This window comes from Arvicola amphibius, chromosome 1, assembly GCF_903992535.2.
Source record: "Arvicola amphibius chromosome 1, mArvAmp1.2, whole genome shotgun sequence".
Classification (NCBI taxonomy): Eukaryota; Metazoa; Chordata; class Mammalia; order Rodentia; family Cricetidae; genus Arvicola; species Arvicola amphibius.
The window spans coordinates 131,719,062-131,743,873 of NC_052047.1; the positions used below are offsets into that span (position 1 = coordinate 131,719,062).

Here is a 24,812-nt window from a genome sequence, read left to right on the forward strand (position 1 = left end):
AAGTCAGAAAGGCAAACTGGGTCTCTTATTGTTTTGTTTTCACGATTTCCAGCAATCTTGTCTCCCAAAAGGAAGAAACCGGTGCGACTGGCAGCAGAACCCTTCTTCCATGAGTAGCTCCAAAGGGCACAATGCATGGGACTCACTCGAGTCTCGGAACTCTGGAGAGGGAGGAACTTGAAGAGTGGATCCTAGACAGACACGGACTCTTGGAAGGAGGAACCTTGGATCCCACGGAACCAGACAGCAGCGCTGACGCGGCTACCCGGACTTCGGAACGGAAGGGCTGCGCGTGTCGCTTCCTGCCTGCCGGTGGGGAGGGCCGCAGTGCCGCCGCGATGTTACCCTACACCGTGAACTTCAAGGTGTCGGCGCGCACCCTCACCGGGGTGCTCAACGCGCACAACAAGGCGGCGGTAGACTGGTGAGGGCAGTGCTTCCGGCCGTCGGCCACGGTCGCAGTTCGCGAGGGGACGGGGAAGAACACGGGGCTTCCGGTCTTCCCCTCCTGGACCGCCGCCGGCCTCCCACAGCTCCCAGATTTAGCTGAGATGCTTTTGTTGTCATATAAGTCGCAAATGTCCCGAGGGGGCAATTCCTAGGTGCAAACACGGTTTCATTCCTGTGTTCTTTTCTCCGCTTCTTATTCCTTTGCTGCACCCGTTTCCTCTTTGCCCACCTGGACCTGCCAGGGCTTCACCCCCTCCACTCCCTGTCACCTTATCTCTTCCCGGTCCTGTCTTTTTCTTAGCCGCTCATGCTCCTCCTTTTCACTTACATCCATTCAGCAGTGCCCCAGACTCTGTCCTGTGCACCTGTCCCACCTTCATCTTGCTGGCTTCTGTAAGGCACAGCCCTCTCTCCACAGTCGGTTCTCTTTCCACAGTAAATAACACCGACGCTCTGAGAACTAATGATAGTGTAAATCAACATTTCGTGGCAGTGATGCTGGAAATGTTGCTATGGAGGCTGAAATGTCTTCTATTAATTTTTAAAATCTGGTTGGAAGGACTAAGACGAGTCACTTAATTGCGGATTCTATGTTGTTATAAAAATAAACATTATTGGACACCGAATAAGATAAACTGTGTACATACAGAGCCAGCACAGATTGGCTTACACATCAACACTCAGTGTATACATTTTTTAGAACCGTTCTGTTAAGTGAAAACAAGTCAAATTATTTGTAAACTTAGCTAAGGCCTTATGTAAATGGAATGATATCATAAACCTTTGACTTTAACTAATACTATTAACGATGGTACATATGAATTAGAGACATTTATGATAGGCAAGAGGAAAGTTCAGTTGCTTTGTTTTATAATTACGTTTTAACGTTGCTGTTTTGTCAGGGGCTGGCAAGGTTTAATTGCTTACGGATGTCATTCGCTTGTGGTAGTGATCGATTCCAATACTGCCCAAACTCTGCAAGTTCTAGAAAAACATAAAGCTGATATTGTTAAGGTAAGTTCAGTCACACGTTAATCCCATAACAGTCCGCCTTAAGTTTATTACATCATCAGGTTCTCATTAAGTCATAGGTATAAATGTCAAACCGTCTTTAAGTACAGATTGTAGGGCTGCCTAGCGTTTACACATACATGACTTAATGTCCATCCAGAATGCATTGTCAAGTGCTCATTCTAGGGCATTTTGAAGAGGTGAGTGAAAATACCTGTTCTGTCACTTACCGTCCCACTGACTCGTCCGTTAGTTTTGAACACCGACTATCGTGTGCTGAGCGGATAAACATGAGCCATCTTTGTGGGTGGAAGTGAGTCTCACTGTGGTTTTGCTTAGTGTTTTCCCGGTGGATAATCACGAGCATCTTTTCATAGGCTTGTCGGCTATTTGTGTGTCTTTGTAAAATTGTCTACTCAGATTCTTTTCCTGCTTTGACATGGATTGTCTTTCTGTTACTAAGTTATAAGCCGTAGCGGTATGTTTTAAGGATGAGACCCTCATCAGACAAACCCGTGATCTGCAGACATTTTCTCTCATTATTGGATCTTCTTTCCACTTCTTTAGATGGTGCCTTTTCAAGAAGAAATTGTTTTAGTTTTTATATAATTTATTCTTCCTTTTACTTCAAGAAACCATGGCTTTCTCCATCATCAGGATAACTTACAATTTTGTTTTTAGCTCTTTATTCAGGTCCTCGATACATTTAAAGTGAATTTTTCTAGGATATGATGTTGAGGAAACAAATGTGGATTGGTTTTGTATTTTCACTTATGTCCTGTGATGTTGATAAACTCATCACCTCTTAAAACTAGTAATTTTGAGCTGGATTTTTATGCATTGATTCATGGTATCTGCTAAGGATAAGAGTTTAATTTGATAGTCTATACTTGCTTCAGTTTTTTCTTTCCGTATTGTATTGGCCAGGACTCTAACTTAAATGAATCAGGATACGAACTGGTCCTTTTATCTCCTTCCTTAGCTTAGGGGAAGGCACCGGTCCTTCATCATTAAGTATTGTGAACTGTAGAGAGGCGTTTGGTTGGAGTCTTTCAGTATTGTCATCTCCACTCCTTCCCTTTCCCCTTTTGTCCTCTCTAGAGTTTCACTTATGTGTAGATTCAAGCTTCAATTTGATAGTCTATTTATTTTGCCTGAAGAAATTATTGTAAGTAATTTTTATTTAAAAAAATATTCTCACAGGCTGTAGACTGCCGCATTGGTAGTTTTATTTTCTAGTAGTAATTCTAGAGCATCACGTCCCTGTCTTCGAGCTCACTAATCACAAGTGAAAACCAGTGTACCTTCCTGTGTTTTCTCTGTTTTAGGAGCTCAGGATGCATAATGGAGTTTTCAGAAGTTTATAACCTTCTTGGGATTGTGGAAATAGCCTGCAGCACCACACCTGTAAACATGCGCACACATTTCTTGTTATTCAAAGTCATTATATTCCATGAAGTCACTTCAGACACTGAGTTAGGGACTACCAAAACCTTGTTTCTTCTAAGCAGTCAGAATCTGATGAGCCTTTAAGCACACACATTGTCTCTAAGTTGTGTTTTTCTAATTAGGATAATAAAATATAGAAAATATTCTTAGTTATTCATGATTTTAGATGTTCTGCCAAAATTAGATTTTTGGAAAACTAAGTTCCAAGATGGCTTGGAATTTTACCAATTATTTTTTGTTTTCATACTTGACGTTAACAAAATATTTCGGCTATCCATCATCATTTTTCACATTTCAAAGGCATTGTGAAACTTTTAATCAAATACACTGCTTAAAAATAAATAATAAAGATGTCTTCCTTTCAAAATTAATACTAATTTCCTACTCTGTTATACGAAACTATTTTTATCGCCTGAATGGTTGATGTTTTGTGAGATGGTGTCTGATGTCATCTGGCACAGTGTGCTTGGTCTGATTTCTCCTCTAAACCAGGTTAAGTGGGCCCGGGAGAACTACCACCATCACATCGGCTCACCATATTGCCTGCGCCTGGCTTCTGCCGATGTCAACGGCAAGATCATCGTGTGGGATGTAGCAGCAGGCGTTGCTCAGTGTGAGATCCAAGAGCATGCCAAGCCCATCCAAGGTGAGTCCCCAGCTTTGCGGAGCTTGGTGATGCACGCTCTTAGAGGATCTTGTCTTTAGGTCTCTCCATTTGATTGATTTTTTTATTTCCAGTCTAACTCTTGGAGGTATTTAGCCTATCTTCTGATAGGAATTTCACATTTCTTTCTCCTATCAGTCTACTTTTGGGCCCTATTTCCTTAAATTTTAACTGATTCATGATATAGTAAAACGGACTCAGCTCTGTTGATGAGACTCCTGAGCTGTGGAAGCACAAACTGTCTGATGACTGCAGTGAGACAGCTTTCAGTACTGACGAGAAAGTCTTAGAGGTCAACAGACTTATTCTCATGCTCACAGCAGAGTTGCTTAGTTTTGAGGTTAGCTGGCCAGTGAGCTTCCAGGAATCATCCTGTCTGCCCCCATCTAGCCATAGCAATGCTGCAATTACAGGTATGTGCAACTGTGCCCGGCTTTTTACATGGACTCTAGTGATCAGAACTCAGGTCCCCAAGCATGCAGGTCATGCACTTCAGTTACTGAGACATCTCCCCAGCCCTGCATACTTTTTTTTCTTTCTTTTTCTTTATTCTTCTCTCATACAATACATCCTGACTGTAGCTTCCCCTCCCCAGGATATCAACAATACACGGCTTAACAAGTTGCAATAAAGACTAGACACAAACCCTCATATCAAGGCTACAGGAGACAACCCAGTAGGAGGAAAAGGGTCCAGTGAAGAGGCAAAAGAGTCAGTGATACCTCCACTTTCACTTTTAGGAGTCCCACAAAACCCCCAAACTAAACAACCACAGCTTGCATGCCAAGGGCCTAGACCCATACAGGCTCCCTGATTGTCATTTTAGTCTCTGTGAACCCCTGTGAGCTTTGTTTAGTTGATTCTGTAGGCTGTGTTCTGGTGTCCTGACTCCTCAGGCTACTATAATCCTCCCTTCCCTGACCCTTCTTCAACGTTATCTGAGCCCCGCCCAGTGTTTGGCTGTCAGTGTCTGTATGAGTTCCCATTAGCTGCAGGAGGAAGCCTCTCTGATGACTCTGATGTCGATTGGGCTAGGCACCACTCTATTAGTCTAGCAGAGTACCATTGAATCATTTCACTGACTGGTGGTTTTTTGTTAGTTGTGTTTGGTTCTATCCTAGGTCTCGGAGCCATCAGCTTCCAGATTTTGGCCATACAGGCAGAGTCAGGCATGGGCTCCCCTCATGGCTGGGGCCTCAAGTTAGACCAGCCATCGGTTGGTCACTCCCACATGCTCTGAGCCACTATTGCCCCAGCACATCTTGCAGGCAGGATGGGTTGTGGGCCATAGGTTTTGTGATGGGTTCATGGCTCAGTCCCACCGGTGGCACCTAGCCTGATTACAAAGGATAGCCAATTCAGGCTCTGTGTCCTCATTGCTAGGAGTCTTCTATAGGGTCACCCTCCCAGGTTCTAGGAAGTTCACTAGTCCACTGCATTAGGTTTCCACATCACCCCTTAAATGTCCCCTATTCCAGTCGTCTGTCCCCGTACTCCTCCTCACCTGATCCCTCCTTCTGTTCCCATCCCCACCCATCTCCAGTCCACCGCTATTTCCTCTTCCTGGGGAGATCCATGCATCCCCCCAGCCCTCTCCTTTTTATCTGACTTCTCCTAGCCTGTAGATTGTAGTGTGATTTTTCTTTACTTAACAGCTAATAACCACTTATAAGTGAGTGCATGTCATATTTGTCTTTCTGGGTCTGGGTTGCTTGGCTCAGAATGATGTTTTCTAGTTTCATCCCTTTACCTGCAAATTTCATGATGTCTTTTTTTTTCTAACTGAGTAATAGTTGATTATGTAAATATACATTTTCTTTATCCATTCTTCAGTTGAGGGACATCTAGGTTGTTTCTTATGAATAAAGCCACTATGAACATAGTTGAGCAACTATCCTTATGGTAGGATAGAGCGTCTTTGGGGGTATGTAGTAATTTTTAAATGGTGATTTTTAAAATATTTATTGAGTATTTATTATGTACTAAGTACTAAGCAACATTCTTTTTCTAAGATATTTATTGTTTTGAAAAATCATGAAAAGCTTCAGGGTTATGAGATAATTCCACAAAAGCACTGTGAAGTATGGCATCGTGCCTGTGACAATCTCAGACCCTGAGTTGATAGTTTCAGGTAATGGTTACTGCACATTTTCTTTAAGAGTAATGTCTCAGGTTAATTGAGATGTGAACCAAACAATTTATTTTTATATAAAATTAGCCTGATAATGCATATAGATCACATTTGGGGGACAGGTGTTGGATTTTAAGGGTTATATGTTTGGAAAAGTATCAAGGACAAGGTGACCAGACATTTTGAGGTTTTTCTCTCATCTTTCTGGGGCAGATGTGCAGTGGCTGTGGAATCAAGATGCCTCCCGAGACTTGCTGCTTGCTATCCACCCACCAAATTACATCGTGCTCTGGAATGCAGACACTGGCACCAAGCTGTGGAAGAAGAGCTATGCAGATAACATCCTTTCGTTTTCCTTTGACCCTTTCGATCCCTCACACTTAACGTGTAAGTAATAATTATTTGTAGAAAGTTAGTTTTAGGAAGCGTAAAAATGAAATTAGTATTATATACATGGCATGCATTATATGTCCTCAGTGACTTTAAAGTGAGCACTGGAGAAACACACCTCCACTTAGCTGCAGTTCCTGATGTACGTAGTGAATTGTAACCCCACCCCATTTGCAGGTACTTTTATTGTTAGATACTTATGCTGGCAAGCCATACATGAAGGGGAACTACTGCACAGTAGGGGCTTCCTCCCAGACCCCAGATTAGATACAAACCACACCCAAACACCTGTTTTAAGCAGGGAAGAAAAGTTAAAAGTAGCTGCTTTCTGGCTCAGGCAGCAAACAGCAGCAAAGGATTTTGCAAGTGTAACTTAAGAAGAGGAGAAGAGGAGATCTGTGTTAGAGTGGGCTAGACTGTGGTGGTAAAGGAGATAGGGGACGAAGGTGAAAGGGGACGAGGAAAAGGGGGAAGGGGTATTTGTCCCAGAGGGACAAAGGACTGCTCTGGATAGAGAGAAGACAGATGTGGACATAGGCAATTAGTGGTTTATAAAGGTAAAGGGGGAACCCTGTGTTAGGATGAGGTGTTTAATTTTAATTGGTCATGTTAATTAGGTGAGCCAAAGGGGGCTTCTGATAGCTGGACTTTGGTAGTCAGCCTGAGGAGGAAAAAGTAGCCAAATGAGGGAATAGACCTTGGTGGCTAGCTTTAGGAATGTAATCTAATGTTTTTTAGCAAGACAGAGGGAATGGGGTGGAAGGGCAAGGCCTGCTAAAGCCACATGCTCAAGTGGGCTAGTGTCCCCTCAATACACATGTTGAATTTGTGGCTAAATAGTATTGGACTACCTTGGGACAGAGGGCTGCTATGATCTTAGATCAGACTTAAGTAGACTTGGTTTAAAGAACTTGAGTCAGGAATTTCGTTTCATCTGTAGTCAAAGTTCTTGCTTTTAAAAACATGATGGCAGTTGATGCTATTTTGTGTAAAAGACAAGCTCATGAGAATTTTTTTGTAGAAATTTTTTTGTAGAAATTTTTTGCTAACATTTTGTGTTTTGTAGATTAAATTAAAGATAAGAATTGTTTTAGATATTTGTGTAGTTTTATTGTTTAAAAATACTCTTTATTCAGTGATTCAACAGATACTGCTTTAGCTAGTATTCCTATTCTGGGAACCAAGATGGAGTTTCCCAACTTCATGGAGTTACTGTTCTAGTAAGAGAGAGTCAGACTCTGAACTGTGAATGGTGAGTTCGTAAGTTCTAGTGTATTAAGAGATGTTAAGTGGGGGCTGTAGGAATGACTCGGCGGTTAAGAGGTTGTACCATTCTAGCAGAGGACCCTCGTGTGGTTCCTGGCACCCATGTTAATGTTGGATGGTTCACAACCTCCTGTAAATCCAACTTCATAGAATTCAACAACCACATGTATGTGGCACCTCTCCCCACACACACTAAAAAATAATAAGTCTTTAAAAGGTGATAAATGGTATAAAGAAAATAAAATCCAATGAAGGAGCTGGGGGAGGAATGGGGACAAAGAGCTGTAAAGTTACATTAGATTAATGGCCAGAACAAGCTTTATTTTAGTAATGACCAGAGGCTTGAAGGAGGCAGAAGAATTGGCTGTGGACTGTAGTGTGTTCCCTGGATTTCAGTGATTCAAAATTCTGATTTTATCTATCAGAATTTATTGAGAGAGGCAGTGTGTTTTAGTGTGTCTATGTTGAAAGAGAAAGAAAAGTAAAGAGAAAAACTTGCCTATAAAAATAAGATCAGTACATTGTGTTCAGGCCTGTCTATGTATGTACTTATACGTATATACTCACTTATTGGTTTGCTGAAAAAATTCAGTAAAAAGAACAATAGGTTCATTATAGTCAGTGTAGTACAATGGCCTGAAAGAAGGAAGCCAGTGAGACCTGGGAGCATGCCTTTCAGAACTTGAAATGTGGCAAGGACTAGGCTGAGTTCATTGTGTTAACCCCGTGTCTCTTATTTGGCTTGTGGAGACACTGTGTGAGTGTGTGTGTGTGTGTGTGTGTGTGTGTGTGTGCGCGCACACGCGCGCGCGCCTTCTCTACTTTTCACATGTCAGCTGCCACTTTGGGTTTACACTTGCACAGAATGTGCTGAACTTGTCGTAACATTGCCTGGATCGCTGTGCCTATAGCGGCTTCACTGATGTCAGAACCTAGCACATGTGTGGTTCCCTGCCGTATACCTAGTATCAGCCAGGGTTTGAGGGAGATGATTTTTCTAAGTCACAAGAAGGCTTAAGTTGTATTACTAAGTGTGGTGCTGAGATACTTTTGTCTCATGGATAGGAAGTATATCGGTTGGCATTCTGCTTTGTGTGCGTGTGTGTGTGTGTGTGTGTGTGTGTGTGTGTGTGTGTGTATGTGTTATATGTGGACATACAGATACAAACAAATACTTTTATCCTAAGGTTTAGGCTGTTCTTTTTTAAAGGAAAAGGATACTTATTAGTAGCTCACAATGGTCATAAAAGTTTAGTGTCATCAAATCAAATATTTGTGCTTGGCTGAAGGTAACACAAAGTTTCTTTTTTTTTTATGGTTTTTTTGAGACAAGGTTTCTCTGTAGCTTTGGTACCTGTCCTGGAACTAGTTCTTGTATACCAGGCTGGCCTCAAACTCAGAGATCCGCCTGCCTCTGCCTCCTGAGTGCTGGGATTAAAGGCAGGCGCCACCACCACCCGGCCAACATGAGGTTTCTTACATGTGATAGTCTTCATGTATGGCTTGTATATTCTAAAAAATGCTTGGATTATAGGATAAAATGGGAGTGGAAGTCTATGCATAGATTTTTTTTTTTTCTGAAAGAATCAATGTTCTTGATGCCAATAATCTTGCAAAATCTTTTTAATATAAAATGTAATCAGAGCCAGGCAGTGGTGGCGCATGCCTTTAATCCCAGCACTCGGGAGGCAGAGGCAGGCAGATCTCTGTGGGTTCAAGACCAGCCTGGTCTACAAGAGCTAGTTCCAGGACAGGCTCCAAAGCTACAGAGAAACCCTGTCTCAAAAAACAAACAAAAAACCCCAGAAAACAAAAAAATAAAAAAACAAACAAAAAAAAAATAAATAAAACGTAATTCAGAATCTCAGCTTGGAGGCTTCTGGTGAACTGTCTTGGTAGACACCTGTTTCTGTGGGACAGCATTCCAAGTGGTCGGAGTACAGTATTGCCTACTCAGGCCATTAAGGTACCATTATCTTGCTTTCATGGGCTGGAGTAGAGCTGTGTGCTAACCTGGATTGACCCTTACTCAGAGTTCTGCTTCTCTCGATACAGTACTCACCAGCGAGGGCATTGTTTTTATCTCGGACTTCTCTCCATCCAAGCCTCCCTCAGGCCCTGGGAAGAAAGTGTACATCTCCAGCCCACACTCCAGCCCAGCTCATAACAAGCTGGCCACGGCCACGGGAGCCAAGAAGGCTCTTCATAAAGTAAAGATTTTAATCACTCAGGAGAAACCTAGGTGAGTGCAGGGCAAAGACTGCCATGAGCTCGCAGCTCTGCCCATCTCTTCTGAGAGCGTTGACTTTGAAGCTACATTATGATAAACTTTCTCTTTCATCTCCCCTGGAGAGACTCAGCATTCACTGTCCTCTTCAGTCCACTGGTTGTGCTAGGACCTCCTCACTGATTTTGTGGGTTAAAATTTATCACGTCTTAGTTTTACTTGTGAAAATAGGAAATAATTTTAAAGTTGTGGTCATTGGCCACGTGAAGACTGGAGGTGCAGCTCATTAAGAGGTCCTGTCACATGGAGGAAGTTGGATTTTCACATTGATACAAATAGATTACTGGTGTTTTGCCAGAACTACAATTTTATATTTTCTTATAGCTTTGGAAGTTTTCTTGGTATTTGTTTCAAAATCATCTTTAATATGCTAGAATTATTCTGCTTATATTGTGAATAATTAATTGAATTAATCTGCTAAAAGATTGTGCTATAAATAACATTGTGAATTTGTAGATTGATATTGCTTTTGTATATTGAGCCATATTGATTCAATTTACTGGTAATGTATCTCCTAGCCTTTGCTGAGATGATTTAAGATTGCCTTTTTTTTTTGTTTTTTCGAGACAGGGTTTCTCTGCAGCTTTAGAGCCTGTCCTGGATCTAGCTCTTGTAGACCAGGCTGGCCTCAAACTCAGAGATCTGCCTGCCTCTGCCTCCCGAGTGCTGGGATCAAAGGCGTGCGCCACCACCTCCCGGCTTAAGATTGCCTTTTAAGTGCCCTAATAGCACTTTATATTTTTGTGGATTCATTGTCACAAGCAAATAATGTAATTGTTTAGCAGACTAAATAGTTTTGTCATGCTTGCTTTGTTTTCTATCATGTGATCTTGCGCTTTGGAAAGAGCTTTGTGTCCATTAAGTGAACTGGACTGGATGCTTTCACATCCACAGACCCATGCAGTCTACTCCAGTCCTAGGCATTTGTGCCTTTCTCACTGTACAGCAGAAGGAAAGTGGACCCCAGGGTCACTCACGCTCACACAGCTGGGGCTGGCAGCCGGGAAATTGGTGCAGTACAGAATCCTCTCTTCTAGTCACCCACATTAACTCTGATCTGAACTTCCAAAACTTTCAATGTAATTATGTCAGAACATTGAATGTTTAATAAAAGATATTGAACTAGATACTAAACTGAGTCTGAGACGAGATTTTTTCTTTTTTTTTTTTTTAACAAGTTTCATTTTCTATCTGCACAGAAGAAAATGGAAGAGAATAAACCACCCTAGTTTGTTTAGGATAGCATTAAAGTATGAGGACAGAGGAGAGGAGGTGCCAGCCCCGTCCACATAGACGGCAACAGTACTCCCAATTTGGTGGTTCTTGTCACTCTGAATGTTTTATGTTTTAAACCCAAGTCTGTATTTCAGCAGTCTAGTATTTCTAATTGCAAAGGAAAAATAAAACTGTCTTGTGAGTGCCAGTACTGCCACCATCTCATTATAATCAGAATTCTGTACTGCTTACTTCATATGTCACAAAGATTTAAAAACACTTGTGTCTGCCCAGCCCATTTGAGTTCTGGCAGTTAGCAGAGGTCTGCAGCTCAGATGGTCATCCATTTTGGTCACTTCAGGAAATAGTCCGTTCTTGACAGTTTCTATGTGATGGAGTCCTGATGCCGACCTTGCTGATGGTTCCTCTTTCTTGCTTTTCTCAGTGCTGAATTTGTAGCTCTCAACGACTGCCTCCAGCTGGCCTATCTGCCTTCCAAAAGGAACCACATGCTGTTGCTCTACCCCCGGGAGATTTTAATCCTTGACCTTGAAGTGAATCAAACCGTGGGTGTGATTGCGATAGAAAGAACTGGAGTTCCCTTTCTGCAGGTATCTATCAATTACTAGGAATGTTATTTAGCAAGCCCATGACCTTGCCAAAGCTATGTGTATCCCTTCTGTCTTCTATTGAGATAGCAGTGGTATTACTCAGTGCCCCTTATTTCCTGCACTTCTAATTGGTTGGTTACCTAAAAATTGTTCTTATTGGTGCTGGAATATTTACTAAACTAGGTAAGAGCTGAGAAGGGTGGTGTGTGCTTGTAATCTCATGTCTCAGGAGACTGAGACAGGAGGGTCACCCTGAATTCAAGGCCAGTCTGGGCTCCATAGTGAGTTCCAGGCCAGCCAAAGAGACCTAGCAAGACTCTGTCTCAAAAATATATACGCACACAAAACTGTAATTCAGTTTATACAGATGTCAAGGACAAGTGAATTTTAGGTTTGCAAGTGGATTTTTGAAATGTTTATTTCATTAAATCTTAAAGAATATATTTGTGTGTGTCTCCTATTTTTCAAATATGAGTTGAGTTTCCTGACATATATTTAATGCTCTGCTGGGTTTTACAAACCAACCTGTCTCTCTCTAAAGGTTATACCCTGCTCTCAGCGCGATGGCCTGTTTTGCCTACATGAAAATGGCTGCATAACCTTGCGTGTCCGGAGGTCTTATAATAGCGTCTTTGCTACTTCAAACGATGAGCCAGGTGAGCGCACATCTCACACTGATATTAATGATATTTTTCTTCAAAATAGTCTTAGAAAGCATCGCATGGAATAGTGCTGATGACATCCTTGTCTTGAGAAAGTGTGACACAGAACGGTACAAACGCCCAGCTGATCTCTGGACATCACAGCAGTGCCTCCTTTGTGCAGCAGAGACAGCAGTTGTCATTCCTTCTTGACATGTGCACAGGCCAGATAGATGTAACCTTCTGTGACTGTGTCCTCTGCTGTGATGCCTCTAGCCTTGCACCCTGATTTTTGCTCTAGGATAGCGTTCACTGTAAACAGCGAAGGTTAGTTAGTCTCCAAGGCACCCTGTTGTCCGATCTTTCGGGGAATATAATGTTTTTGTGGAATGATGTGTACACATAGATGGAGGAAATTGTATGGAGCGTGGGTGTTTCCAGACTTCAGAGACTACTGCCAGGTGTGGTCTGCAGTGCGTCATTTGCTGGTGCTTTTCAAAGTATTCTTTAACGTTCTTAGACACAAGAGTGGTGATCGTTGCTATCCTAGGGATTACACTTGTACTTCTTATGTGCAATATCTGTAGTCTGAAGGAATTAGTAATAGTGAGCTATGACACTGGTTTGGGCAGTTTGCACTAGTGACAGAATGATGTCCTTCTGGTTGAGGTTGTTTACACCAAAACAGGTGGTGTTTTGTCTGTGCTTCCTCACTGGCATCTGAAAGAGACCATTTTCCCTTAAGACCCAGATCCCGTTCAGGAGCTTACCTATGACTTGAGAAGCCAGTGTGATGCAATCAGGGTGACGAAAACTGTCCGCCCCTTCAGTATGGTGTGCTGTCCTGTTAATGAGAATGCAGCTGCCCTCATAGTGAGTGACGGCAGGGTTATGATATGGGAACTGAAGTCTGCCGTGTGCAGTCGAAATGCACGGAACAGGTGAGTGAACGCATAGGCTTGTGGCTTGGGCTTTAATTGTTGTTTTCTGTTTCTGTTTTTTAATTGCCAGAATCATATACAAAGAGTTTGGTTTTTATAAAACCATTTTAAAGAACATATGCACTGGCTCGCTAGGGTTATGTTCCGACAGTTGCTTCACCTGTGGCCAGGATTAATAACTGCCACTGTAAAAGAAAAATGCCGTGGCCTGGGATTGGTATTTGAGGACCTGATGTGTAATGATGGCTTAAATGTGTGTGACCCTCTGATCACGGTGTCTCTGCAGCAGTTCCGGTGTGTCTCCTTTGTACTCGCCAGTGTCCTTCTGTGGGATTCCGGTCGGAGTGCTGCAGAATAAGCTCCCAGACCTCTCCCTGGATAATATGATTGGTAAGCTTGTTTACTCCTCTAACTTGCACATAAGATGTTCTTTTGAAGTGCAAAATTAATAGTGTAACTGACTTGGCAAGTATTGTAAAGTCAAAGTTAATATTCAGGAAAACTAAAAATGTGGAGATGTTTTTATGTTTTTCGTAAGTAAACCAGTGGAGTCTAAACTATTTAAGCATGAGGATATCTGAGGTGGCTTGGTTGGGCTCCGCAGTTGTTGGAATCAGAAAGTCGGATCCTTGAGAGCTTCTGATCTAGATGAAAGAGACTGAAAGACGGGATCACAGATGGCTGGATTCTGTTTGGAGAGCCCTGCTTTGCAGGCCTTCCCTCATCGGGGCCTGCATGCTCCCTGAGCCACAGCTTAGCATTAATTGCTTGCCTCTCTCCCCTTTTTCTGTTGCTTGTAATTCAAAATTCAGCCAGTGTTGTTCTTGATCTAGCTCATTTAGGTGCTCTTTCTTTATAGTCCCTAATAATGACCCACAGTGCTGTTGACTGTGGGTTCTCTCTCTTTCTTCTAGTAGGCCTTAATTCTACAGGAACAGTTCAGTGATTCAGTTCTATATCCTCAGGACTGTGCTTTGTAGATGTGCAATGAAGATTCACTGAAAGAATAAATTAGCTGAGCAGTATTAGAAAAGAGAACACTTTTTGATGTTTCTCTTCTGAAGATTCTTACTTCAGCAGATACTTATAAATAGAATATTCAGTCATTGCATGGTCCAGGGGCTAGGATATGAAAGGAAGTATAGGGACTTAGCAGTGTCAAACGTTATGGCATTTGGAATTGTCAGACTTTAATATGCCAGCAATGTTGACATTTAATTTTTTCCAAATTATCAACGTGGTTTATAAAGGATTTTCTGCATTGAATTTTACATAAGGTAATGAGAATGGATATTACTTGTTTTGTTTATATGCCAGGTAACATGCTACAAAGAACATTCCCTTATTGATCATAGTAATCAAGTGATACTTTCTGTGTGCTTACTACTGCACTAGTGCTGTGCCAGATGCACAGTGCATCTTTCAGCCCTGCAGCATAGTTAATATGCCTCCATGTATGTAGAGAATGAGTCCCAGAGAAGTTTGCAAACATGACCTCAACCGCACAGCAGTAGATGGAAAACACCACATGTAAACCCTATCTTCCTGGCTCCAGAGAAGGCACTTAAAAGTGGTCTCCAGTCCTATGTGTGCCATGGTTATCTGGGGCAAGACCCCAACCTTGAAGACCTTAATTGTGTCCTGGTCCATCCTGTTGTAGAGGCCCTTGTTCAGTTACACCATCTTTTACTTCGGTCTGTTCTTCCAGACAAATCCTTATGAGGAAGTTTGAACACACTGACAAGTTTTGCAGAATTATTTAGTCATTAACAATTTTCTGAGTTAATTGAATTTATTTTTAGCATAAAATATTAAAGTAAAAAGAATTATGTATACAAATGAACAAAACTAATCAGCACCATGAAGCCCACACTCAGGTGAATTTTTATGTTGTTTAGGTGTCTAAGTGATATAAATTACCGGATTTAAAATGAAAGATAGAGACTGTCAAGCAGTTCCTTACAATGGAGTTTAAATGTTAAATAAATGAAGCTTTGTCACTTGCAAGCATTTTAATTAAAACTTTTAATTAAACTTATAATTTGAAACTCACTGTGTACTTGGCTATAATGGAAAGCAGTTCTGTGAGATATGGAGAGTGGCTTATATTTACTAAGTAAAGGCCGCTGCTCATTGAGGCCTCAGCTCATTTTCTTAGGGAAAATGCAAGAAACGCGACAGTTCCCAGGAGTCTGGTGTCCATGGTATACCTCTCAGACCTGTTTCCCAGTATCCCATTGGTTGGTATCAGTTGTGTGGCCAGTCCCAAGGAATTGTTTTAACTGGATTAAGCTAATGAATTTTTTTCTATGACTTCTGTAGATTTCAGAATGGCAGTACTAAAAAAGATTATAACTTCAGTAGATTATACTCACCCACTGTCAGTAATTTAACCTCACAGTATACGTGTGTATTCTTTGTTGTGTGCTTTTGGCAAATCCAGTGTTCAGTAGTGGTTTACAGAAGGAAGTTTGTAGGCGGGCGGTGGTGGCGCACGCCTTTAATCCCAGCACTCGGGAGGCAGAGGCAGGCGGATCTCTGTGAGTTCGAGACCAGCCTGGTCTACAAGAGCTAGTTCCAGGACAGGCTCCAAAGCCACAGAGAAACCCTGTCTCAAAAAAAAAAAAAAAAAAAAAAAAAAAAAAAGGAAGTTTGTGCCTTTTTAGCAGACAGTCTTGATTTTATTGTACTTATTGTACTTACATTCTGTTAGAATAGTTTTTAAGTGGAGTTATTGTTTAATTTGTACATACAATGCATATGTAAATAATGTAACTTGATACTTAACCTGTCAAGTCTGTAATTTCAGACATGTCAAGCATATAATGTCCTAGAGGTTGGGTCACAGAATCAGTTCAAGGTCGTCCTGGGCTATACGAGTCAAGTCAGTCAGAGTATAGTCTCAAAAGGGAAACGATAACTATCTACAATGGTCCTTTGTATGTGGCATATATTCTTTATTAATATGTTTATTTATTTTACATACTTAAATATGAAGTATTTAATAATAAACTATAGTTTTGTAGCTGTGATATATAGCTTCTTATTTTATTATAATTATAATTATATATAATTATTATTTATTATATTATTATTATAGCTTCTTATTAGAAATCACGAGTCCTTTGAGTATTTGTGCTTACTAGTTTAATGTGTCTCACAAAGCCCCTCTGACTAAAAAGCAGCCCTGCAGGAAAGAAAGGTGGTGACTCACCGCGCTCCACAGACGGAGCTCTCAGCCAGGCCTCCCGCTCTCCTCCTGCGGCCTCTTCTCAGTGCCCTTCTCCCAGGAGCCCTGTCTGAAGCAGTGTTTCTCTGAAGATACAGGTCCCTGAATTCTGGGTAGCAAGACCTAGAGTAATCTATTTTTGAATCAGTGACATAAGTCCTTAAGTTGTTCCAGGCTGTCGTGAGCTTGCTAGCACCGCCCCTAGAGCAGTGGTTTTCAGCCTTCCTAGTGCTGCGTCCCCTTAATGCAGTCCCTCGTGCTGTGGTGCCACCCAACCATAAGATTATTTTTGTTGCTACTTCATAACTGTAATTTTGCTACTGTTATAGTCATAATATAAATGTCTGTGTTCCTGTGGTCTTAGGTGACCCCTTTGAAAGGGTCGTTCAACCCCCAAAAGGGGTTGTAACCCACAGGTTGAGAACTGCTGCCCTAGAGAGATCCCTGACACCTTTGTTTCTAGGCCTGGTGAGCATATGTAGGTTTTTAAGGTCAGCATATTTATAATTAATCATTTATACTTTTTCTTACATATCAGGGCAAAGTGCAATTGCTGGGGAAGAACATCCCAAAGGCTCCGTTCTGCAGGAAGTGCACCTCAAATTCCTGCTGACAGGACTGCTCTCAGGACTCCCATCTCCTCAGTTTGCCATTCGGATGTGCCCACCACTGACCACGAAAAACATAAAGATGTATCAGCCACTCCTTGCTGTTGGTGGGTACTTGGCCTGTTCTTTTGTTAAACTCATTTTATAAGATGCTTAGGTTTCTGAATTTCTAGAAAGTTTTTTATTCTCTTTGGGGATGTTTTAAAAGAAGAAACAGGTTGGGGAAAAATATATAAATATTTCCCTTGAAATATTTTTCTTATTTTTTCTATCCTGTTTCCTGCTTTTATTTTAATTGCACTGAGCTCATGAGTGTGAGATGATCTCTATCAGTGCATTTCTGAACTATCTGGAGCTCTCTGGGACAGACAGCGAGCTTTAGGAGAGGCAATGGCTATGAGCTGTTGTTCAGTGGTAGTGGAAATGCTGATTAACCAAGCTAACACCAGTGACCAAGGCTGTGCTCCATTCTTTATGTACATTTTTCCATCTAATCTCTAAAAGTTAGATTTTCTGTTTTCCTAGTCTAAGAGGTAAAAATGTAGGTTTGGTGTTGGGTAAGCAGTTCATCGAAGGCGTGAATCAAAGTTTCTTTAACTTCAGAAATCACATTTAACAATCATAATACATTATCTTGTCATGACTTGTTTTAAAGAACAATCCAGTTAATGAGCTCAGGTTAGCTGCATTTATAAAAACCGTTGAGTCTCAAAAATATAAACTTTCATGTATAGAAAAGTTTAAATTAAATTATTATAAATATTGATTTATATTTAAAAAATCTTTCAGAGAAAATATGTCCCTGAAGTTAAGTAAGGTTTCAAAGTGTATGCGATTAGACCCCGTTTTGACATGAAAGGAAATAGATTTTCCTTCCTGTTCACTTGTTTTTTAAGTATATAGTTTGGATCCTTTTGTAGAAGGTAAATTTAACAAAAGACTTTGGTGGAACTGACTCTCCTGCTAAATTAGCACTCGTCTCTCCTGTCGTTTTGATAGGTACAAGCAACGGTTCTGTCCTGGTGTACCACCTCACCAGCGGTCTGCTACACAAGGAGTTGAGTGTCCACTCGTGTGAAGTCAAGTGAGTATGGCTTTGTGTCATTGAGATTACAGACATATATGATATCCAAACAGTTCTCCTCATTGAGTCTCGTAGACTTTTCTGCATTGAGTGGTCTGTGGTGTGTGCAGTGGTTCATCAGAAATGGGCATTCATTGTCTGCTTTGTTCAGGACATTGTGCTTGAGGATTTCTCCTCATTCCAGGTTATTGTCTCACTGGAAATCACCATGTTGCCAGGTTTGTACAGTTTATTTCTCAGTTTGATTAAGATCTGTCAAGACTGCTCATGGCAAATTTGAATAGTCATTTTTAGTTGTTAGTTTGAATATCACCAGGAGAGATACAAACTGAGAAGCATCTGTTTATTTTGAGATACAGTCTGCATGTGAGTGCAGAGGCTTCTTAAAGAAGGCTAAATTGGGAGCAGACAGCCTCTGCATCTGCTGTAGTGTGCTGCCTCAGACCTGCTCCTGCAATGCTACAGTGCGCTGTCTCAGACCTGCTCCTGCAATGCTATAGTGCGCTGTCTCAGACCTGCTCCTGCAATGCTATAGTGCGCTGTCTCAGACCTGCTCCTGCAATGCTGTAGTGTGCTGTCTCAGACCTGCTCCTGCAATGCTGTAGTGTGCTGTCTCAGACCTGCTCCTGCAATGCTATAGTGCGCTGTCTCAGACCTGCTCCTGCAATGCTATAGTGTGCTGTCTCAGACCTGCTCCTGCAGTGGTGTAGTGTGCTGTCTCAGACCTGCTCCTGCAATGGTGTAGTGTGCTGTCTCAGACCTGCTCCTGCAATGCTGTAGTGCGCTGTCTCAGACCTGCTCCTGCAATGCTATAGTGTGCTGTCTCAGACCTGCTCCTGCAATGCTATAGTGTGCTGTCTCAGACCTGCTCCTGCAATGCTATAGTGTGCTGTCTCAGACCTGCTCCTGCAGTGGTGTAGTGCGCTGTCTCAGACCTGCTCCTGCAATGCTGTAGTGTGAAGTCTCAGACCTGCTCCTGCAATGCTGTAGTGTGCTGTCTCAGACATGCTTCTGCATCTGCTTTAGTGTGCTGCTTTAGACATACCCTACAGCTTTAATTTGCTGAATGCAGAACTGTTTTTTTGCATGAGTGATACACTATGAAAATATGTGTGTGTGTGTGTGTGTGTGTGTGTGTGTAAAATGACCAGTGCTTTAGTGAACTGTAATTAAATATAAGAAAGGTTCTGGTTTTTGTATGGTTTATAATTTAGTTTCTTGTGTACATTGAAAGCTTTAGTGAATCTAATGGACATATTTCAGTATAAATCTGTGTTCTCGATGGAGCAAGGTTAACCTTTTGATTATCACAACTTGAGGTTATAATAGAAATCTCTTTTAAGGGCACTGCCCAGGTTGCTGTTTTTTACCATCTTACGTTGTGCCCCTCCGTGTCTGCAAATACGTTTACATGGAATAGTAGTGTCTTCAAGACACTGAACTTAAGGTACAGCAGCACTGAACCTCTTTGGTCTCAGGCTCTGACCATTCTGACACTTCTTCCAGTGGTCTCTGCTGGCACTGTCCTTTGTGTTTTTTTTTTTTTTTTTTTTTTTTGGTTTTTCGAGACAGGGTTTCTCTGTGGCTTTGGAGCCTGTCCTGGAACTAGCTCTTGTAGACCAGGCTGGTCTTGAACTCACAGAGATCCGCCTGCCTCTGCCTCCCGAGTGCTGGGATTAAAGGCGTGCACTGTCCTTTGTATCTCTCTGTCTCTTCCTTTCCTGTCTACGTTTCCCTTTGCCCTTATCTTTTGTACATAGAAGTTCCTTTTATGGCTGACACCAACCAGTCAGAACTCTGCATTGCTAACTGGCACTGTTCTAAGATTCTGTTTTTGTGAGTTTGTTGTGCCCATCATTTCACTGACCCCACCCCAACCATAAAGAGTAGGTGCTGTCTCCTTTCCAACTGACAGACAGAGAAACTGAGTAACGCAACACCTGGGGAGCAGTGGGTGGGAGCCTGAGCTCTGTACTTGTATCTGTGCATGGTCTGTGCCAGGTCTCCTGCTAAGGACGTCCGTGGATTGGGACTCGGGGATGGCAATAAAAATAAATGTTAACTGAGCCAAGAATCTTACTGAGAATTTGACATGAGCTTCTAGAAGATCGAGCACGTTGTCATTAGTTTGTGAATGCTGAACCTCAGTAACTGGCTTCTTGCGAAGTTCTGACCTGGATCAGTCAGAGTGTGCATATTGCCACGTACTTGCACATCTTGTGGTATTTACGGCTGAGTCATCCTGACACTGTTGTCTGGACAGCGAATACCATGGGGGAGGTGTGACTCACACAGAGGAACTCAGGGATGATCATGTGCAGATACCCACTTTTCATACGACTTTCCCTCTTTGCTGACATTTTGAAGGTAATTCACTTTATAGTCAGAGATGTTGCCCTAGAGGATGCTAAAATCCTGCTGTCTTTGTGTTGAGTTTAGTATTACAATTAAAACCGTCATGAAAATTTCACAGATGTACTAGAAAAATCTGAACCAGTTAGCAGTAAACCCAAAGTATTCTTGATTTTTCACATGCACATTAAGACTAACTTTTGTACTTGAATCTTAATGTAAACATGTGGCCAGGGACTATATAATGACATAGTTGTGGGGGTGCAAGGTTGAAATAGGGAACATATGTTTCAATGTTTTACAAGGGATGGTTCACAGATACCTATTGAACATTTTCTGTAAAACTATAATGGGAGAAGTTGGTGCTTACAACCAGTACAGATACAGAAGTTACAAAGTGGAATGGTTGACTCTGTTAGATCATGAGTTTCTATCATTGTCCGGTAGCCCGAGTTTAAAACAGCAGTCTGGTACTCTGAAGAACTTATAAACAATAACTTATATAGACATGGCTTGACTCAATATTGCTTTGATTACATTAAATTGTTTGTGGAAAGTGAATGGTCTCTCTTAATTACCTAGAGATTCACAGGAGACTTTTAGGATGGTCGTCTTCAGCATTATGTGCTCTCAACCCCTGTTGAGAAGTAGCTTCTGTGTTCCCCTTAGATAGATGCCCAGCATGCTCAGCTTGTGAACCCATGACAACCATGATAAATCCTAAGATGACAGTTGTTCAGTGGCCAGGGATCCTACCAAAAAAGATTAGAGAGCTCCTGGATCAGGAATGAGCTGCTGTTCTTAGTCCTTCAGCTCCTCAGTGTAGAGGGAAGCCTGGATAACTGTTCTAATCCCAGCGGCAGCAGGAAGCTCAGCTGTGTCTGACAGGAGTTCTTCTCTTCCAACAGATAGCCCCTTCCATATCTAATCCACTTTGAAATCCAGTTTGATTTTATTTTACTTAAGAAGGAATAAGCTGCTGTTGTATTCTCTTCAAAGGCAACTTGGTCACACTGCCAGATTACAAATGAGCAGCCCCTGCAGGTTCCGCTACAGCTCCTGGGCTGGGACTGCTCGTGAACAGGGGAACACGTCATGAATCTGTGTCATGCCGCTTAACAGAAGAGGGGTGCTGGGCGAGATGCAAAAGACAGTCCAGGGTGCTAGGAGTGTAGGTCCGTGGTAGAGTGTTTGCCTAGCACAGGTGAGGCCCTGGGTTCAGTCCCCAGCAAGACTCACAACTAGCTTACGCCTCTTACACTGTTGCCTTGGTTGGTCAGCCTTAGACAAATGGCACAGTTTCACAGTCCTCTTGGGAAACTGGCCTGGCCCTGAGGTCACAGTGTGTGTGGCTCAAGCCATTCTTGCTGAGTTCTGCATCATCTCTTTTTTTTCTTAACCTCTGAGCCATTGCTCCAGGCTCTAAAAAGAATTTTATTTAATGCATGCACAAAAAATTTAAATGTTAAACATTTTAAATGAATATTATTGTCCATTTAGAACTATTAATCAAACAGGAGAAAAAGAACATATGTTTGCATTCATACGTATCCTCCAGGGCTGTTGCTATTATTAATTCCAGGAATATATTAAAAAGTACCAGTGAGAGGACACATCCCCGCAATACTCCTTGATTGTCTTAAACTGATAACTTAGTTCTCCACACACTTTAACTGATGCAAAGTTGTCTTTTTCTATTGATTTTTATTGAGCTCTACATTTTTCTCTGCTCCCCTCCCTGCCTCTCCCTTCCCCCCTTCAGCCCTCCCCCAAGGTCCCCAAGGTCCCCATGCTCCCAATTTACTCAGGAGATCTTGTCTTTTTCTACTTCCCAGCATCATCTCTTCTGTAATAGATATTACAAAATACACTTGCATACTGTCCCTTTTCTGCTAGGATAGAAGCTCCAGATGGGCAGTAGCAGTGTCTGTCTCATTCACAGCGCCTCACACAGCCACTGGCACGTATTAGCTACTTAATGGATTCATTTTAACCCAGTGCATGAGAAGTGGGAGGGCGGGTTGCCAGTGCCCAGAGCTACTGACACCACTATACCAAGTGTAGTAACAAACTAGTGAGTTGATACTATCAGCAACAGGACTTGGAAAATGCTCTTAGGGAATCTGTAGACGAACATCTGCTTGAACACTGCCAGGCTTATAGCCAGTAGTTCAAATACAGTGATTCCTTCCATTTACTCTAGAAAAGCTGAAGGCTTCTCTGCTAGGGGGACAAAAACAGGAAGAAGAGACTAGAGGACTTTTCTAGTGGTTAACCCAGTTAGATGATAATCTCTGTGGGTATATTTATTTAAGACGGGCCTGATGAAGACAGACAGCTTTAGTTAGTTCCTGAATCACTGTGCTAACCGTGAGTTTGTTATGGCCAGCCCTTCCGTGTGTGGTCAGTAGTGTTTCCAGTGCTGTAACCAATAAAGCTGAGACGCAGAGACCCAAGTAAGCAAGCACTAGAGTCATTGTGTTCCAGTTGTCTCTAAAGAAGGAAGTTCTTCTCGGGTGGAAGTTCAAACTGTACTCATTTCAAGCAACCATTAGTCTGAGTGTGTCAGTACACCTTTGCTCTGAAATGGTTGTAATCCTAGCTATCACAGCTATTGCTACTGCTTTAACTGCTATTTTTAGCTTTCTGTGGATTATGGTGTCCTTCCACCAAAAGACAAGTTACAGGAACAAATGAGGAAAATGCTTGTAGTTAACATAGCAGATACAGAGTTGACTGGGGTGTCTTACTCCAGTAATCTCACAGTGGAGAGGTTGAGGCAGGAGTATTACCATGGACCTCACAGTGTGCTTGAGTTCAACCTGGGGCACAGAGCAAGACTGTCTCAAAGAAAATAAATGGTAGCAACTAAGGTTCTGAAGATAGAGCGGTAAGCTTAGACGAGGCAATGTCTGATGGTCTCAAAAGCTACAAACAGAGGCACCTGTACTGCTTGGGCAAAAAAGCAAAATGGAAAAAAAAAAAAACCTATCTCATGCAAATCTAGTGATTGCATTCAGGTTGCTATAGATCAGAGGTCAATAAACATTTCTTTGAAAGGATCAATAATAAAGTGTTGAGGCTGAAGAGTTTAGGTCCTGAAGCCTCTCACAACTGCTCAAGTCCACCATTGTATTATGAGAGCAGCCTTAGGCACCAATGGCTGACCTCCGAATCCTGATGAACAACTGTAAATGGGACCCAGATCGAGACTTTTGTCCTAAGCAGCCTTACTACAGGGAAGAAACTGAGTCACCATTGCCTGTCAGCCCCACTGCTGTCCTGTCAGGACGGCCCTGCTGAGATCTTGCTTTCTCTGTGTGGTGGAACTCTTGGGACTTGTGTCTCCTCCTTCTCTTTCTCAAAGCTGGAGGCAGATGATTTGCCCCATCAAGCTTTGCTCTTGTTTTGCAGCTGGGAGTTTTGATAGCATCCCTTGGAGTCACTTTAAGGATTCTCCTCTGAGTGTTTCTGCGCTGCTTGTTTTAAACACTTAGGTTCTTGAAAATTGCTCTGAAGTGTTTCTCCCCAGCTGAATTTTAGTATCCATTTTAATGATGGTTTAGATTCCAGTAACTATCTTGTCATTACACTTGGAGATAAAATTTTAATTTGAAAAATTTCATATATGTCATAGTATTCAGTGATATTGCGGAAAAGGGTAAAAATAACATTTTAATTACATTATTAATACAATGAGGTCTTAGGAAAACCTTATTTTTCAAATAAACATTTCAAATGAAAAAAAAAGGTACAAGACTGAAATTTGTTTGCTTTCTAGGGGTATTGAATGGACGAGCTTGACCAGTTTCCTTTCTTTTGCTGCTTCAACCCCAAACAACATGGGATTAGTGAGAAATGAGCTCCAGCTGGTTGATCTCCCAACAGGTCTGTGTCGGCCGACAGAAAGCCTGGGGTGGTCTATCCCGCCGATGGAAGACACTGTGTAAAACATGCTCAGAACATTTTCTCTCACCTGGTGTGTGTTCTTATATCCTGTTTCCTTGACCATTCTTTGGGTCAGTAGTGACTGCCCTAGAAAAGCCACAGCATTCCTTCCGTGTACATACTAGTAATGTAGCCCAAGGTAAGTAGAAAACCTTCAGCCTGAACTCACAGATCCTAACAAAAGATGGACTCAGTCTTCGTTTGCACACGGTGCTTGATGTGTGACAGCATTGATGTAGAGGTCAGAGGACAGCCTGTGCGAGTCAGTTCTCTCTAACCTGGTGGCTCCTGGGGTTGAACTCAATTGTAGTGATTTTACTCACTAAGCCACTGAGCCTTCCACTGGCCTCTGCTTTGAGTTTGGACTCAAAAGTTTTATAGGTTAGTAATGGTTTTTAAATGCTCAAATTTAAAACTTTGATAGCTACAGGCTGACTGGATTATGGAAACTTGAATTTAGGAAGTCTTTGCAATAGAATACATTTCAGGGCTAGGGATGTAGCCCCACTCTTCAGTGCTTGCCTAGCATGTGGGA

At 42.0% G+C, this 24,812-nt stretch overlaps 1 protein-coding gene across 4 annotated transcripts in view; it reads left to right on the forward strand.

Moving 5' to 3' along the window:
* Positions 1-278: 278 nt before the first annotated feature.
* Positions 279-24,812, forward strand: part of Wdr11 (WD repeat domain 11) — a 53,064-nt gene continuing 28,530 nt past the window's right edge. For 2 of the 4 annotated variants that reach the window (XM_038328999.1, XM_038329014.1), the window contains exons 1-12: positions 279-424; positions 1,353-1,464; positions 3,403-3,556; positions 5,919-6,092; positions 9,417-9,603; positions 11,309-11,474; positions 12,016-12,130; positions 12,861-13,056; positions 13,343-13,446; positions 16,824-17,000; positions 17,893-17,977; positions 24,111-24,217. In XM_038328999.1, coding sequence (XP_038184927.1) covers positions 339-424; positions 1,353-1,464; positions 3,403-3,556; positions 5,919-6,092; positions 9,417-9,603; positions 11,309-11,474; positions 12,016-12,130; positions 12,861-13,056; positions 13,343-13,446; positions 16,824-17,000; positions 17,893-17,977; positions 24,111-24,217 — 1,663 coding nt within the window. In that variant the 5' untranslated portion in view covers positions 279-338. The remainder of the gene's footprint in view (positions 425-1,352; positions 1,465-3,402; positions 3,557-5,918; positions 6,093-9,416; positions 9,604-11,308; positions 11,475-12,015; positions 12,131-12,860; positions 13,057-13,342; positions 13,447-16,823; positions 17,001-17,892; positions 17,978-24,110; positions 24,218-24,812) is intronic. The other 2 variants (XM_038329007.1, XM_038329023.1) reach the window with 1 other exon arrangement.